At 44.9% G+C, this 18,112-nt stretch overlaps 2 protein-coding genes across 2 annotated transcripts in view; one reads left to right on the top strand and one right to left on the bottom strand.

The window, feature by feature from the left end:
• LOC141106783 (uncharacterized) overlaps positions 1-18,112 on the top strand; it is a 258,502-nt gene that overhangs the window by 172,277 nt on the left and 68,113 nt on the right.
• LOC141105440 (uncharacterized) overlaps positions 1-18,112 on the bottom strand; it is a 91,835-nt gene that overhangs the window by 58,790 nt on the left and 14,933 nt on the right. Inside the window, 8 exon segments of the mRNA XM_073595295.1 lie at positions 28-1,883; positions 3,198-3,348; positions 3,472-3,678; positions 3,760-3,987; positions 4,077-4,283; positions 4,364-4,528; positions 15,542-15,724; positions 15,726-17,131. Of these exon segments, the coding sequence (XP_073451396.1) occupies positions 28-1,883; positions 3,198-3,348; positions 3,472-3,678; positions 3,760-3,987; positions 4,077-4,283; positions 4,364-4,528; positions 15,542-15,724; positions 15,726-17,131 (4,403 nt within the window).

Here is an 18,112-nt window from a genome sequence, read left to right as displayed (position 1 = left end):
AAGACAGAACTTCAGTGAGGAACAATTCCCTCACTCAGGACAGGAATACGGCTTCTCCCCCGTGTGACATCTCTGATGTCTGTCAAGATTGGACTTCTGTGAAAAACATTTCCCGCACTCAGGACAGGAGTACGGCTTCTCACCCGTGTGTGACCTCTGATGTTTGAGAAGACGCGACTTAACTGAAAAACATTTTCCGCACTCAGGACAGGAATACGGCTTCTCACCTGTGTGTGATCTCTGATGATAGGAAAGACTGGCCTTATCTGAAAAACACTTCCCACACTTAGGACAGGAATACGGCTTCTCACCCGTGTGCAACATCTGATGTCTGTCAAGATTCGACTTCAATGAAAAACATTTCCCACACTCAGGACAGCAATATGGCTTCTCACCCGTGTGAGTTCTCTGATGTCTGAGAAGAAGCGATTTAACTGAAAAACATTTCCCGCACTCAGGACAGGAATACGGCTTCTCACCCGTGTGTGATTTCTGATGACAGGACAGGCTGGACTTATCTGAAAAACATTTCCCGCACTCAGGACAGGAATACGGCTTCTCACCCGTGTGTGATTTCTGATGATAGGAAAGACTGTACGTATCTAAAAAACATTTCCCGCACTCAGGACAGGAATACGGCTTCTCACCCGTGTGAGACCTCTGATGTCTGAGAAGTTCTGATTTCTGTACAAAACATTTCCCACACTCAGGACAGGAATACGGCTTCTCACCCGTGTGCGAGCTCTGATGTCTGAGAAGAAGCGACTTTGCTGGAAAACATTTCCCGCACTCAGAACAGGAGTACGGCTTCTCACCTGTGTGTGATCTCTGATGATAGGAAAGACTGGACTTATCTGAAAAACATTTCCCACACTCAGTACAGGAATACGGCTTCTCACCCGTGTGTGACCTCTGATGTTTGAGAAGACGCGACTTAACTGAAAAACATTTTCCGCACTCAGGACAGGAGTACGGCTTCTCACCCGTGTGTGATCTCTGATGATAGGAAAGAGTGGACTTATCTGAAAAACATTTCCCACACTTAGGACAGGAATAAGGCTTCTCACCCGTGTGCAACATCTGATGTCTGTCAAGATTCGTCTTCAATGAAAAACATTTCCCACACTCAGGACAGCAATACGGCTTCTCACCCGTGTGAGATCTCTGATGTCTGTCAAGATTCGACTTCAATGAAAAACATTTCCCGCACTCAGGACAGGAATACGGCTTCTCACCTGTGTGCAATCTCTGATGATTGTAAAGATTGGACTTCTCTGAAAAACATTTTCCGCACTCAAGGCAGGAATGTGGCTTCTCCGCGGTGTGGGATCTCTGATGTCTGTAGAAATTGGATGTTGTTGAAAAACACTTCCCACACTCAGTACAGGAAAACCTCTTATCTCTTGGAAGGACAGCACCATCCCGCACAGTCTGAGGTTCCTCAGGATAAGAGGAATACGATGGTCCGGCACTGTCCCGCACAGTCTGAGGTTCCTCAGGATAAGAGGAATACGATGGTCCGGCACCGTCCCGCACAGTCTGAGGTTCCTCAGGATAAGAGGAATACGATGGTCCGGCACCGTCTCGCACAGTCTGAGGTTCCTCAGGATAAGAGGAATACGATGGTCCGGCACCGTCCCGCACAGTCTGAGGTTCCTCAGGATAAGAGGAATACGATGGTCCGGCACCGTCCCGCACAGTCTGAGGTTCCTCAGGATAAGTGGAATACGATGGTCCATCTACACTGTGTGGTGCCGGATGGACATTTGAGGTAGTCGGGTTTTCTCCTGGACTATACTGTGTGATGTCCTCATCTTCTACTTTACAGTCTGGAGACAAAGTGAGACAATCCTCTGAGGTTTTCCTCATCTCCCGTCCATCTACTAAAATAGAAATACAAAGATTATTACTAGACATGAGCTGATTGGTTCCCCTAAACCAGGACTCCGCCCACATCAGGCAGCTTTGTCTCTGAGGATCTTACAATTCCCATCCCCCCCAATGTAACTAGTAAATGTGTCCTCTGATCTTCCACCAGTTCATTTCTTTATTCATGGACCTTAGTCAGAGAGTGAGGAAACAACGAGAACTGTCTTTTATAGGAGTGACAGTGATGAGGGGATTATAGGACGAGTGTCCCCACCCCCTCCATCACTCATTGCCATCTTCCCAACACAAGAAGTCCTGCACTTCCTTATTTAGTCCATGATTTAGTCATGAATAAAAGCGGGGCTGAGCCCCACCAGAGGTCAGAGAGTGAGGATGGGGGAGAACAACCAAGATGAAGACTGGACTGATCCTGAAGACCACCATCATTGGGTTATTGACTCCTCCCTCATTATCACTTTGTGTTTAAGGTTCCAAAGTTGGAGGATGTTATCACATTATTATCACCATGTAAAAGTCTGTGCTCCAATCATATCATCCAATATAAAATGTCCAGCTGGTAGGAAATGGGTGTAACAAAAGAGAATACATATTATGTGTATATATAGCAGAGGGTAGAGGGGAGAGAGGAGAAGTCAGGACTATGTAATGTACAACATATTGTATAAGATACAACAGATAGGACTATATAGTATCAGAATTATGTAATGTACAACATAGAGTATATAATGCAGGGGTCAGGAGTATATAATGTACAACATAAATTATATAGTGAATGGTTAGGATTTATAATATTGGTGTTCAGAAATCAGTGGAAACTTAAATGTTTAGTTGAGACAAGTTGCAGAGGCCCAACACTGCTGCCTCCCATCTCCTGAGACTGCACTCAGTGACTTGGGTCTGAGACTATACAGACATATCCCTCCACCCGGGAACAGCAAGGAAAGAAAACAGAGCAAGTGACCCAAGAAGAATTACAAAGATAGAGATCCTGCTATACCCTGGCATGGGGCAGAAGACCCAAAAAACATGCCACTGGTGCCTAGGTGGAGCAATGCCTATAGTGAGAGTCAATATTTTGCTGCCAGCTGAACCCCAGAATTTCCATAAATCCAGTCTAGATACATAAATTGTGTCTGCAGCACAGAGAAGGAAAATGATCTGAGAGAAATACAGGAATACAGGACGGGGAACACAGCTCAGGAAAGTGAACAGGGTATTACAGGCTGATATCACCCAGTCCCCGCCCTACTCTGGACCAATCAGTGAGCAGTATGGGTGGAGGAATGTGTTTATTGTTAATGACCCACCTGTGCTGATCTCTGTAGGAGTGTCCTCCTCTATAAATGTCCCCGTTATTCCATCCTCCTCCATAGACTGCTGATCATCCCTCACATACGTCTCTTCTTCTTCTTCTTCTTCTGCTTTAACCTCAAATTCTATATCAATTGGATCTCCACTCTAAACCAAGTAAATGAGAGAGAATATCATCTGTAAAATAAGAGCTTTAATATTGTGAGATCACATAAAAAATCCACACATTGTCACTGTAAGTGTATGTTCTAGATTCTCCATCCCACCAACCTTGTAACAGTGAGGGATGGTGTGATCTTCCTGTGTGGAATCCCGGGAATACAGAGTACGGGGACATCTCTCTGGTGGGTTTCTGTTACTAGGCAGCTCAATAATATCCTTGTGTCCTTCTGAAAACACCTCCATAACCCCATACTCCTCATCCTCCTCTTTAAACTCTTCTTTGACAAAAATATTATCATCCCCGAGGTTTCCAATCTGCAATATATTATAAATCATTTATTGTAACACACATGCATGTGCATAATGTATAACTACCAGTGATTGTTCAACATCTACCTGATGATGGTGGGGGATGGTGTGACCTTCCTGTGTGGAATCCCGGGAATACAGAGGACGGGGACATCTCTCTGGTGGGTTTATGTAGCTGGATGACTCCACCATGGGGTCCTGGTACAGATCTTTGTGTTCTTTTGGAAACTCTGACTCCTCCATCACCCCATCCTCATCATCCTCCTCTTTTATCTCTTCATTAACCTCAACTTTAAAATCTCTCAGGTTTCCACTCTGAATATATAATACAAATGAAATCAATTGTAACTATGCAGATAATGTACAGATCCTAATGATACTATCAGTGATTGTTCCTCTTCTACCTGATGATGGTGAGGGATGGTGTGATCTTCCTGTGTGGAATCCCAGGAATACAGAGGACGGGGACATCTCTCTGGTGGGTTTATGTTATTAGGTGGCTCCATCATATCCTTGTGTCCATCTGAAAGATCCTTCATTACACCATACTCCTTGTCCTCTTGCTTGTACTCTTCTTTAATAACACAATTATAATCCTCAAGGTTTCCACTCTGAATATATAATAAAACATTTATTGTAACAAACATGATTGTGTATAAGTCACAACTATTCATAATTTTTCCTCATCTACCTGATGATGGTGAGGGATGGTGTGATCTTCCTTTGAGGAAACCCGGGAATACAGAGGATGAGGACATCTCTCTGGTGGGTTTCTGTTACTTGATTGCTCCATCATGATGTCCTTGTGTCCTTCAGAAAGCTGCTTCATCACACCATACTCCTCATCCTCCTCTTTTTACTCTTATTTAACAACAATATTATCATCCCCGATGTTTCCACTCTGAATATATAAAAAAACATTTGTTCTAACAAACATGTTTGTGTATAAATCCTATCAGTGATTGTTACCCATCTATCTGATCATGGTGAGGGATGGTGTGAATGAATATCTCAGACTTGGATCAACATGGAAAAAAATTATTTCAGGACATTCTTTCTACAAATGACATTTTCCCTCGTTCTTCCTATTTAAATCTTCTAAAATAAAGACATACATATTCAAATCCCCCCGATCCCCCACTACTAATAAAAGTCATATAGTCCGTTAGTAAAGACTGATGAGGTGAGAAGGTGATTGGTGGGAAAGGTGACACACCTCCAGAATGAAGAAAATGTTCGGCCCCATAACTGGGTGAACCTTCTGATCCTGAAGGGGTTAATCTGCCTGTGTGGTGTAATAATTTCCGTTTGTAGGACATGTATGGTCAGGATGGTCATTGTCTTGTGTATTTATTGTCAGTGTTGTATGTTTAGAGGAACATATTACTAGAATTTATCTCCAAAATGAATGAAATGTTTCGGCCCTATAGGTGAGGAAATGTTCTGAGACTGAAGGGGTTAATCTAGGTTTCCACACTATATATGTGTGTATCATCATCTGCTGGAGATAAAAGACATCACAGTGACTATGGAGGAAGAGGACGGACATGACGGGGGGGGGGCCTTACTGGGTGTAAATATTATATAAAATTAGATCTTATTACCTCCTTTTCTGCCATTTCCAGCAACGTCTCCTCTCTACTTCCTCCAGACTCACCTCTAACCCAGAACTTCCTGTCTGTATCCGACATCACTTCCTGTCTAGGTAGAAGTGAGATCACCACCTTGTGGACCTCAGAGGAAATACAGTGTCTCGAAGTATGACCACGTCCTTGTTCTGTGTATGTACTGTATATCCTTATAGATGGGGTCACCTCCACTCTCACCAAGGTGGAGAGAAATATATATATAATATTTTTAGATTGTAAGCTCTAACGAGCCGAGCCCTCCGATTCCTCCTGTATTGAATTGTATTGTAATGATACTGTCTGCCCTCATGTTGTGAAGTGCTGTGTAAACTGTCTGCACTATACAAATTCTGTATAATAATAATAATATCTTATTACCTCCTCTTCTGCCAGACCCAACAATGTCTCCACTCTACTTCCTCCTGACTCACCTCTCACCTGGAACTTCCTGTCTGTATGTGACATCACTTCCTGTCTTCCATAGAGACTTCCTATCTAGGTAGAAGTGAGAAGATCACCACCTTGTAGAGCTCAGAGGAACTGCAGCCCCGAGAAACGTCTCGTAGTGTGAGCACGGCCTTGTGCTGTGTGTGTATGTTCTCTATATCCTTATACACTTGTAGTGATGTGATAATTTCTTTGCCTATTTGTCAAGTGTATACTCCTGTTATGCAGTGTTTGTTTGCCCCTTTTCAATATGGCTGCTATGATCTCTCTCTCACCAAGGATGAGGTAAGTGGGTAGAGAGAGAGACATGTGGCAGAAAGAGAACAGTGAATTCTTGCTGAGAGAGAACAGACTGTGTAAGTGCTGCAGTTTCCCCTCACTGAGACATACATAGAGACTGTTAATGATTTCATGTTCCTGTCTGGAAAATACCTCATGTTGGATGGTTTGGATGAATGTTATTTCTTCAATACATGGACTTTCAAATACAAAGCTGTGTGGATTACTGTCTATGTGGAGATACATTTCTCCGTTGGGATTTCACTTGCTATTCACAAGCCCCAATTGAGTGGAGGAACTGCGCATGTTGGAGATCCTGTCCTGATCACACAGATTATGAAGATTCTGCTCCTAAATACTCTACAGGTGGCGCCATCATACCTCAGTAGATGCAAAGTGTGAAGAGAATAGCGCTACACACTACATTGCGAAAAGTATTGGGATGCCTGCCTTTACACGCACATAAACTTTAATGGCGTCCCAGTCTTGGTCCGTAGCAGGGGAGGGCTGGCAGCCTCAGGCCTGGGGGGCAGGTGCAGTCAAGTGGCCCATTGAACCAGTGGCTAGCAAGACCCACATGCCAGCTCCCAGCAGGACCCATAGGTGATGACAACTTGAAGTTGCAGCCAGCGCCCAGCCTTAGCCAGTCACGTCCCGTGTCTGCCTGCCTCCAGTCCAAGGACTCCAGGACTTGTAGTGGAAAAGTAAGCTGCTCTCAGTCAGTTATTTCTTCTCTCTGTGACTGTCTCTCTAAAAAACTTCAAGTTGCAGCCATCCAGGGACCAGCCTGAGCCAGTCACAGACATCCCAACCTGCAAAAACTCATTTCAGGGAGGTGAAGCTTCCTGCCGCAGCCTTACCAGTGCCAATTAAATGCAGTCTATTAGTGTCCATTCGTGCCACCTCATCAGTGCCTACCAGTGAAGCCTATCAGTGTCCATCAGTGCCACCTCATCAGTGCCTACCAGTGAAGCCTATCAGTGTCCATCAGTGCCACCTCATCAGTGCCTACCAGTGAAGCCTATCAGTGTTCATCAGTGCAGCCTATCAGTGCCCACCAGTTCAGCCTATTAGTGCCACCTCATCAGTGTCCACCAGCGCAGCCTCAGTGTTCACCAGTGGAGCGCCCCCGGCTCCGTCCCGCCCCCTCTCCTGGCCACAAACAGAAGACAAAGCAGCCCGAGTGGCCGTACTCCATTCAGCTGCTCTGTCTTCTGGCCCAGCCAGGAGATCGCCCAGCCCTCATGGGTGTCCGGGAGCCCGCAGCCAAATGCAGGAGACTTGGGATGTCTGCAGTCACGTGACGTGCGTGACCCACCTCTGAAGACTCAGTCTCCGGGAGATATAGTTTCTGGCTGCTACTCAGTTCTCTCCACCCACCGCCACCAGGAACTTGAGCGCAGTCCGGACTACAATTCCCGGAATGCAGCGTGAGAGCAACACAACCAATCGGTCGACTTCCTGCACTAAAAAGAAAATGTCAACAGACAGCGGCCGTTTTGAATATAAGGTAGGCAGCCTGGGACAAATTTTCCACCCTGCCCCCCAGCCCAGCCCACCCCAGGTCTGTAGGGTTTAAATATTAATTTGGCCCACCCTTAGCTTCAACTCTTCTGGGAAGGCTGTCCACAAGGTTTAGGAGTGTGTCTATGGGAATGTTTGACCATTCTTCCAGAAGGACATTTGTGAGGTCAGGCACTGATGGTGGACGAGAAGGCCTGGCTCGCAGTCTCTGCTCTAATTCCTCCCAAAGATGTTCTATCGGTTTGAGGTCAGGACTCTTTGCAGGCCAGTCAATTCCTCCACTCCAAACTCGCTTATCCATGTCTCTATGGACCTTGCTTTGTTCACTTGTGCGCAGTCATGTTGGAACATTTTTGTCCAAAATGTCTTAGTATGCTGTCGCCTTAGGAGTTCCCTTCACATAACTAAGGGGCCAAGCCCAACCCTTGAAAAACAACCCCACATCATAATCCCCCCTCCATTAAATGATTTGGAGGGGTGGCCCAATACTTTTGGCAATATAGTGTGGATAAGCGAGTTTGGGGTGGAGGAACATGACTGGGCCTTCACAGAGTCCTGACCTCAACCCGATAGAACACCTTTGGGATGAACTAGAGCGGAGACTGCGAGGCAGGCCTTCTCCTCCACCATCAGTGCCTGTCCTGAAAAATGCGCTTATGGACAGCCTTCACAGAATAGTTGAAGCTGTTATAGCTGAAAAGGGTGGGCCAACTCAATATTGAACCCTATGGAGTAAGACTGGGATGTCATTAAAGTTCATGTGCATGTAAAGGCATGCGTCCCAATACTTTTGGTGATATAGTGTATGTGGTATCGCTGCAATCGTCAGGGGCAGGAGAATTTATTTTGGGTTGTTCTTCGTGGAAGGTTATGGTTGTAACGAGAAATATACAGCTAGATTTTTTAAAAAAGTGTTTTTTGTTTTTTTTTTTTACTATTTTGGACCAGTTCTCCTTTGATAATAAAAAATCAGGAAACATCAATCACCATTTACCACCAAATGAAAGCCCAATTTGTCCTGAAACAAATGCGGTATAATCCTCCTGGAAGCACACAATAGTTGTGATGATATGTACGGTTTTACTAACACATGTCAAAGTAGCAAAATTGTGGGCGGAGCCAGCGCGCGGCATTGTGAGGAGGGAAAGCTCTGAGCTCCGTTCACAGACTTACGATCCTGTTGTGATCCTGGAGAAGAGGCACCCCAATTCTGTGCAGACTCTAAGGGGATGTGTGCAGGGACCCCCCGGGAACCTTCGGGGATGGTAAAATACGGCCCCCCCTGGCCCAAAACGGCAGGAGAAAGACTGGCGCGATATGCCTGGGGATCCCAAAATGGCCCCCGGCTCACAGGAGGAGGAGGAATGGCCGCCGCTACAGAGGACTGAGGAAAGCCCGCATCAGCCACCTTCCCCCCCGGTCAGGGTGAGTCCTAAACCCCAAAGAGGTGGAACGCTGAGAAGGGGGAGATCTTTAAACAGGCTGCAGGATATCAGGGGCAGACCAGCTGTGGAGGTGGAGAGGGAAGAGGAGCCATCCCTGACCCAGATTATGGATGCAATACAGGGCTGCCAAACTAAACTGATCGATCATTTTGAGGGGCTCAAGATGGAGTTTTCCTTTCTAAAGCATGATATGCAGAAGCTGAGGGAGAAAGCACAAGTTACAGACCGCCGCATTGCTTCTCTAGAGGACAATGTCAGGCCCTTAGATACAGCTGCGCAGGTGACAAAAAAGACCCTGTTTGAGCACACTTTGAAGATGGCTGACATGGAGGACCGCATGAGAAGGAACAACATAAGGTTGGTGGGGTTCCCTGAGGGTGCGGAGGGAAGGCGAGTAGAAGAATTTCGAGAGAACTGGCTGACTGACCACATGGAACCTGGCACATTTACAAAATTATTCGCCATTGAAAGGGCACACCGTGTTCCAGGCCGTTCGCCACCGAAGGGAGCCCCTCCCAGATCCATGATAGCGAAAGTACTGCACTTCCGAGACCGTGAGATTATACTGCGTGCGGCCAGGACTGGCCCAGAACTGTTGTTCGATGGCTATCGAATATCGATCTATCCTGACTTCTCAGCGGCTACGCAGAAGCAAAGGGCCTCATTTCAGCCTGTAAAGAAGAGATTGAGGGATCTTAACCTGATCTACAGCATGCTATATCCCGCTAAGCTGCGTATAGTAGAAAACGGAAAACTTATTTTTTTACAAACCCCACTGAAGCCTCAGAGTGGCTAGATACACGTGGAAGTCGAAGGGGTAAATCCGCTTCTCGCTCGCCGTGATGAGATCCCCCCCGCCAGAGAGAACAGGGGGTAGGCGACAGGAAAGATGCGTCAGGGATGACATTTCTGATTACCTATCTGGATTACCTTACCATTGATATGAGCAATCCTGGTACTTTGGTTTTTTTGTCTTTTCTTCCCTCTGATGTGTCTGAGCCTTTTGGAAGAGCCCTGTGGCTGATTGAAGTCAATCTGTCTGAACAACTATCCTTCCAGTTCTCCTGTCAAGCAGCCCTTGATATGCAGACACTGCCATGGAGAAGTTTTGGAGTTGAACTGCTTGATGCTGCTCTGTGCCTCTGTTTGATGATGAGTCTGTGAACAGCTCTGAAGGAAGATATATTGGAAACAGAAAGAGGGTTTTTTTTTTTCCTATCTGGATATCAAAAAAGTGTTTTTTTTTTTCTCTCTCTTTTTCTTTTTAGTTTATTTTTCCTCCTCTGTTTTTGTAAGGAGAACTGTTTTTTTTTTTTCCTCAAGAGCTCCGGTAAAGGAACTGGTTTTATGCGACAGTTTTAAGTCGCATCTCTGCTGTCTATTTTTTGACTCAGGTTATGGGAAAAAAGTGCCTAGCGGGTTGGGGCTGGGTGCAGGGAGGGGGGAGGGGAGGTTCTTTGTTTCTTGGGGAAGTGATGTTTGTATCTGCCTGGGATGATCTGCATTCGGTGAATTTAGTCATGAATACTGTGCTTTATATTTGTGGGAGGGGAAGTTTGGAGCCCTGCTGTCTTCTCTGTGACCTCTATTTCAGAAGGGGAACGACCCCCAGTCTTTTTTTATGTCTTTCACACTATGGAGGTAAAGCTTAACATTTTGGCCTGGAATGTCAGGGGCCTAAATGCAAAATTTAAACGATCGCTAGTTTTTGACTATATTAAAAAGTACAAACCTCATTTAATATTGTTTCAAGAAACACATCTCCAGGGCTCCTGGCTTCTTTCTCTTAAAAGGGCTCACATAGCTGGAGCTTATCATGCCAGTTACTCCTCATATGCGAGGGGGGTATCCACTTTAGTAACTAAAGCTCTCCCCATAACCATCCAGGCTGTACGCACTGACATTAAGGGGAGGTATGTTATTCTTGTGCTAAAGGTGATGAATACATTACTGACAATTGTAAATGTTTATGTTCCTCCTCCCTTTTCGGTAGTTCATTTAGATGACATGATGCAAGCTACTTATGAGGTGGCAGAGGGGAAAATATTTATATTGGGGGATTTCAATTCTGTGGCTGTACCAACTTTGGATAGGTTGGGGGGCAAAGCTGATACTCCAACCCCCCTTGCAGGGTGGATGTCTACTCATGGACTTAGAGATGTCTGGCGGTTCCATTATCCTGATGTGAGGGAGTATTCCTGCTATTCGGAATCGCACAAGACTCTCTCCAGAATAGACACTATCCTGTCGAAAGGGGAGGGAATCAGTATGGTCAACAAGGTTTCCTATCTACCCAGAGCAATATCTGACCACTCTCCAATGTTATTGGAACTTAATTTAGGACCAAAACCGGGTATACGCCTCTGGAAGATGGAAGCGAGTTGGCTTCAGGAGGAGTATATAACTATTAAGTGCACGGAGGCCATTAAACAGTTTTGGGTAGAAAATGGTAATTTTGGGACTCCTCCTCATCATTTGGAGGCTTTTAAGGCCACACTAAGGGGAGTGTTCATAGCGGAGGTACATGGGTTTAAGAAGCAATTAGCTTCCACCATACAGAGTAAGGAAACTGAGGTGACCTTGGCGGAGGCAGAATATATTAGGGACCCCACTAGTGAGAGGTTGTTGACTTCACGCATGAGAACCAGGGAGTACAAGACGCTCCTTACAGAACGTACCACAAAACTTAGCCTGGCTCAACGCAGGCGTCTATTTGAATTTGGTGACAAGAATGGCAGACTTCTGGCATACTTGGCGCGACCGGAGTATGTGCCGGTATATATTAAGTCAATTTATGATAACTGCAGACTGGAAGTATGTGATTCAGCCGGCATTTTGAAAACCTTTGTTCAATTTTATACTGAATTATACAAATCTTGTACTCCTCTGGGGACAGAGGATCTACTGACGTACATAAATGACATTGATCTCCCTAGGCTGACAATGGAAGATAGCAAAACACTGGAAACTGATATTACGGTTGAGGAGGTGGAGAAGGCAATTGCCTCCTTCCCGCCAAGGAAGTCCCCTGGTTTGGACGGTCTTCCGTCAGAGTGGTACTACACTTACAGATATGGTTTAGCCCCTCGTTTACTAAAAGTGTATGATGCGGCGAAATCGGACGGAAGGCTACCTCCGTCAATGCGGGAGGCCTTGGTTGTCCTGATCCCCAAAGGGGGAAAGGACCCCCGAGAATGTGACTCCTACCGGCCTATTTCGTTGATGAATGTTGACACAAAAATTCTGGCCAAAGTCCTTGCAAGTAGATTACAAACAGTCATCACGAACCTGGTTGACGCAGATCAAACAGGATTCATACAAGGTCGCTGTGCACAAATGAATATTAGAAGACTCTTTTTAAACCTCCAGGCGACTCACGACAACTCTGAGACTAGAATGGTGGCTTCTTTAGACACTAAAAAAGCCTTTGACTCCATGGAGTGGTCTTATTTGTTTCACCTCTTGGAGTCATTTGGCTTTGGCCCTATTTTTATTTCATGGGTACGGCTCCTGTATACGGATCCCTTGATTAGACTGAGGGTCAATGGCATTATCTCGGATCCTTTCCCAATATTCCGGGGCACTAGGCAGGGGTGTCCTCTTTCACCCCTCCTCTTTGCCCTGGCAATTGAGCCTTTGGCAGTTAAATTAAGATCTACCACAGCCTTAACTGGCCTGAGGATTGGGGAATTTGAGGAAAGAGTGTCACTGTATGCAGATGACATGCTGCTGTACTTACAAGATCCAGGACCCTCACTCTCTACAGCCTTTCAGTTGATTCAGGACTTCGGGGACTACTCTGGATTCCGTATCAACTGGCAGAAATCCTCTCTATTCCCTATTGATAAATAAGTGGTTGTTCCATCAGACTGCCCTAACCCATTATCCACCTCTTTCAGGTACTTGGGGGTTGAGGTTCAGCTTCCCATCTCTAAATACCTGGAGAATAACCTGTCGCCCATTGTGGGAAATTTTCGGGAGAAGGTACAGAGGTGGAGGAACCTGCCGCTCAGTTTGTTGGGCAGGATAAATTATTTAAAATGATTTTCCTCCCCAAATTTCTTTATATTCTCTCGAACTCCCCTGTTTTTGTGCCGTTACGAATATTTAAACACATTGACTCGATTGTTGTAGGGTTATTTTGGGGAGCCAAAGCTCCTAGAGTGTCCCTAGCAATATTGAAACTACCAGTTACAATGGGAGGGTTGGCACTTCCAGATTTACGCTCGTATTTTATGGCTTCCCAATTAGTTTTTTTGCACTGGCGACTTTTCCCACAGGAACCTAATGCCACTACCTTGTTTGAGGCGGCATTAGCTACCTCTCAGGAAACCCTCCAGAACATACTGTATAGAAAGGGGATTCCGGGGAGGAAGATGGGAACAGTTTTGGCACTTCCTGGGAAAGTATTCCACCTGTGCTCCCAATGGCGAAAGGATACGTCACTGGCACAGTCCCCGAATAGTCCGCTATGGTACAATGGGTCACTGGGGGAATTTTTGAAACTACCGGATGGGCAAAAGACCTGGGCGCACTATGGTATTAAGTACCTGCATCAGATTTGTCAGGGTGATCGACTGGCCACCTCTGATCAATTGAGAGCCCAGTTTAACGTACCCAAGATATGGTTGTTTCGGTATATGCAGTTGAAGCACGCAGCGAAGGTGCAGTTTGGAGGGGATACAATTCTGGTTCAGAATACAGATTTGGAGAAGGCTTTGATAGATCCCGAACCATCTGGGCGAATCTCTAGATATTACGGGGCAGTGGGACCAGGGATAAAGATAATAACGACTAGAGCTAAGCAGCGATGGGTAGAGGCTGTCCCGGAGTTGTCGGAGGAGCAGTGGCAGGAGGTACTGGATACGTATGTGGTGACTGTTATTTCATCTACGGACAAAATGATTCAGTTTAGGTATCTTCATCAACAGTATTATACTCCTGTTAGACTATACAACATGCAAAGAAAAGAAACAGCTCTCTGTCATAAATGTAGGGAGAAGGAGGGCACTTTTATACATATGGTGTGGGAGTGCAAGAAGGTGAGGCCACTGTGGTCACAGGTAACTGAATTTATTTCTGATAAATTCGCCTTACCTAACATTTGCTCACCCTTACGCTGTCTCCTAGGGGGTCTTTGACCAGGAGGAGATGAATACACGTACCAAACTGTTTCTTAGGATTTTATACTTTGGGGTGCGGAAACTTATTGCCAGACGCTGGATTCATGAAGAACAGCTGACACTGGGAATGTGGATAAAAATAGGTAATGCGGATGTGCTGATGTACAGGTTGACATATGAAGCTAGGGGAGCTCGCAAGAAATTTAGGAAGGTTTGGTTTAGATATGGGTGGATTCGAAAAACACGCTGGACGAGGAAGAGCCATTGAATGAGGGACAGTAAGGGCTGCTGTTTTTGTTTTTGTTCTCAATTCAATAAGGAAGGGAGGATAGGGGGGGTTGGTTTTTTTTCTCCTCTTATGGAGTTAGAGCATAGAATTTTCTAGATTAGTGCTTGGGACACCGAATGCGGACATCTCAGGGGGGAAATGGGTTGTGTTTTAATGTTATGGGAGGTTTTCTTCTTTTTCTTTTTTTTTTTTTAGGGGGGGGGCTTTTCTCCCCCTGTTTTTTTTTTTTGTTTTTTGTTTTTTCTTATATAAAAAAAATGCACATATATATTGCAAAAGTAGAGTGGAAATGGAAATCTATGTGACACATGTAGAAAAAAACGGAGATATATATCTGTGATAACATTGTGATGGATATGCAATTTTTTTTTTGTTTTGTTGGATTTGGTAATTCCAACTACTGTTATGTATGCTTATTCTGATATGTGCGCAATAAAAATTCTTAAAAAAAAAAAAAAAAAGTAGCAAAATTGTGCTTAGGCATTAACATTTGTTTTACCCTTAGGTGTGAAGGAGATAACACAGTGATTTCCTATGACTGTCAGCCCCATCTAGTGGCCATAATGAGGTATCTCTCCTGAACTACCTAAAATTCCACATTATGGCCACTAGATGGAGCCAATGATCTTAGGAAATCACTTTATGAAATAAAATACGACCAGAATTTGTCATAGTACGGCGAATGCTCGTCACACTTGGTCAACAATTTTTTTTTAAACTAGACCTGTAAATGTTTATTACATATAGATAGTCTGGTTGAAAAAAGACACAAGTCCATCTAGTTCAATCAATAGAAAAAAAAAAGTTTACAGCACAAAATTTACCAATGAGAGGTAATGACTCCATTTTTATTTTTTTTCTGCTATCAATGGCCAACATGGTACAACACTTCATCCATGTCTTTGGTGATCTCTCATCTCCTTATGAACTGTTTCTTACATGATGAAGATCAGCCATGGAGTATATCTGAGGTGTATATCAGGGTGTGCTTCTTCCCCACATGTCCAGCAACATTCACATACAAGACATTTCCAGCACCCAAGGCACTAATACACCTCGAGGGTTGTGTGGGACCCCCTGATGAACAGGAAGGCCGGACTTCAGTGAGGAACAATTCCCTCACTCAGGACAGGAATACGGCTTCTCCCCCGTGTGACATCTCTGATGTGTGTCAAGATTGGACTTCTGTGAAAAACATTTCCCGCACTCAGGACAGGAATACGGCTTCTCACCCGTGTGTGACCTCTGATGTTTGAAAAGAAGCGACTTGACTAAAAAACATTTCCCACACTCAGGACAGGAATATAGCTTTTCACCCTGTGTGTGATTTCTGATGATAGGAAAGACTGGACTTATCTGAAAAACATTTCCCGCACTCAGGACAGGAATACGGCTTCTCACCCGTGTGTGACCTCTGATGTCTGAGAAGCTCTGATTTCTGTACAAAACATTTCCCACATTCAGGACAGGAATATGGCTTCTCACCCGTGTGCAACCTCTGATGTGTATCAAGATGCGACTTTGCTGAAAAACATTTCCCACACTCAGGACAGGAATACGGCTTCTCACCTGTGTGTGATCTCTGATGATAGGAAATACTGGACTTATCTGAAAAACATTTCCCACACTCGGGACAGGAATATGGCTTCTCACCCGTGTGTGACCTCTGATGTTTGAGAAGACGCGACTTAACTGAAAAACATTTTACGCACTCAGGACAGGAATACGGCTTCTCACCCGTGTGTGATCTCTGATGATAGGAAAGACTGGACTTATCTGAAAAACATTTCCCACACTTAGGACAGGAATACGGCTTCTCACCCGTGTGCAACATCTGATGTCTGTCAAGATTCGACTTCAATGAAAAACATTTCCCACACTCAGGACAGCAATATGGCTTCTCACCCGTGTGAGATCTCTGATGTCTGAGAAGAAGCGACTTAACTGAAAAACATTTCCCGCACTCAGGACAGGAATACGGCTTCTCACCCGTGTGTGATTTCTGATGATAGGAAAGGCTGGACTTATCTGAAAAACATTTCCCGCACTCAGGACAGGAATACGGCTTCTCACCCGTGTGTGATTTCTGATGATAGGAAAGACTGGACTTATCTGAAAAACATTTCCCGCACTCAGGACAGGAATACGGCTTCTCACCCGTGTGAGACCTCTGATGTCTGAGAAGTTCTGATTTCTGTACAAAACATTTCCCACACTCAGGACAGGAATATGGCTTCTCACCCGTGTGCGACCTCTGATGTCTGAGAAGAAGCGACTTCGCTGGAAAACATTTCCCGCACTCAGAACAGGAATGTGGCTTCTCACCTGTATGACATTTTTTATGCATATTAAGACTAGCTTTAGAATGGAAACACTTCCCGCACTCAGTACAGAACCTCTTATCTGTTGGAAGGATGGCATCATCACTCACAGTCTGAGGTTCCTCAGGATAAGAGGAATACGATGGTCCGACACCATCCCTCACAGTCTGAGGTTCCTCAGGATAAGAGGAATACGATGGTCCGGCACCGTCCCTCACAGTCTGAGGTTCCTCAGGATAAGAGGAATACGATGGTCCATCTACACTGTGTGGTGCCGGATGGACATTTGAGGTAGTCGGGTTTTCTCCTGGACTATACTGTGTGATGTCCTCATCTTCTACTTTACAGTCTGGAGACAAAGTGAGACAATCCTCTGAGGTTTTCCTCATCTCCCGTCCATCTACTAAAATAGAAATACAAAGATTATTACTAGACATGAGCAGATTGGTTCCCCTAAACCAGGACTCCGCCCACATCAGGCAGCTTTGTCTCTGAGGATCTTACAATTCCACCCTCAAGGTAACTAGTAAATGGGTCCTCTGATCTCCTACCAGTTCATTTCTTTATTCATGGACCTTAGTCAGAGAGTGAGAAAACAACGAGAACTGTCTTTTATAGGAATGACAGTGATGAGGAGATTATAGGACGAGTGTCCCCACCCCCTCTATCACTCATTGCCATCTTCCCAACACAAGAAGTCCTGCACTTCCTTATTTAGTCCATGATTTAGTCATGAATAACAGCGGGGCTGAGCCCCACCAGAGGTCAGAGAGTGAGGATGGGGGGAGAACAACCAAGATGAAGACTGGACTGATCCTGAAGACCACCATCATTGGGTTATTGACTCCTCCCTCATTATCACTTTCTGTTTAAGGTTCCAAAGTTGGAGGATGTTATCACATTATTATCAACATGTAAAAGTCTGTGCTCCAATCAAATCATCAGATATAAAATGTCCAGCTGGTAGGAAATGGGTGTAACAAAAGAGAATACATATTATGTGTATATATAGCACAGGGTAGAGGGGAGAGAGCAGATATCAGGACTATGTAATGTACAACATATTGTATAAGATACAACAGATAGGACTATATAGTATCAGAATTATGTAATGTACAACATAGAGTATATAATGCAGGGGTCAGGAGTATGTAATGTACAACATAGAGTATATAGTGAATGGTCAGGATTCATAATATTGGTGTTCAGAAATCAGTGGAAACTTAAATGTTTAGTTGAGACAAGTTGCAGAGGCCCAACACTGCTGCCTCCCATCTCCTGAGACTGCACTCAGTGACTTGGGTCTGAGACTATACAGACATATCCCTCCACCCGGGAACAGCAAGGAAAGAAAACAGAGCAAGTGACCCCAGAAGAATTACAA

The sequence above is a fragment of the Aquarana catesbeiana genome, linkage group LG08, assembly GCF_042186555.1.
Source record: "Aquarana catesbeiana isolate 2022-GZ linkage group LG08, ASM4218655v1, whole genome shotgun sequence".
Classification (NCBI taxonomy): domain Eukaryota; kingdom Metazoa; phylum Chordata; class Amphibia; order Anura; family Ranidae; genus Aquarana; species Aquarana catesbeiana.
The sequence above is the reverse complement of the archived record's forward strand: the minus strand, read 5'-3'. Positions and strand labels throughout refer to the sequence as shown.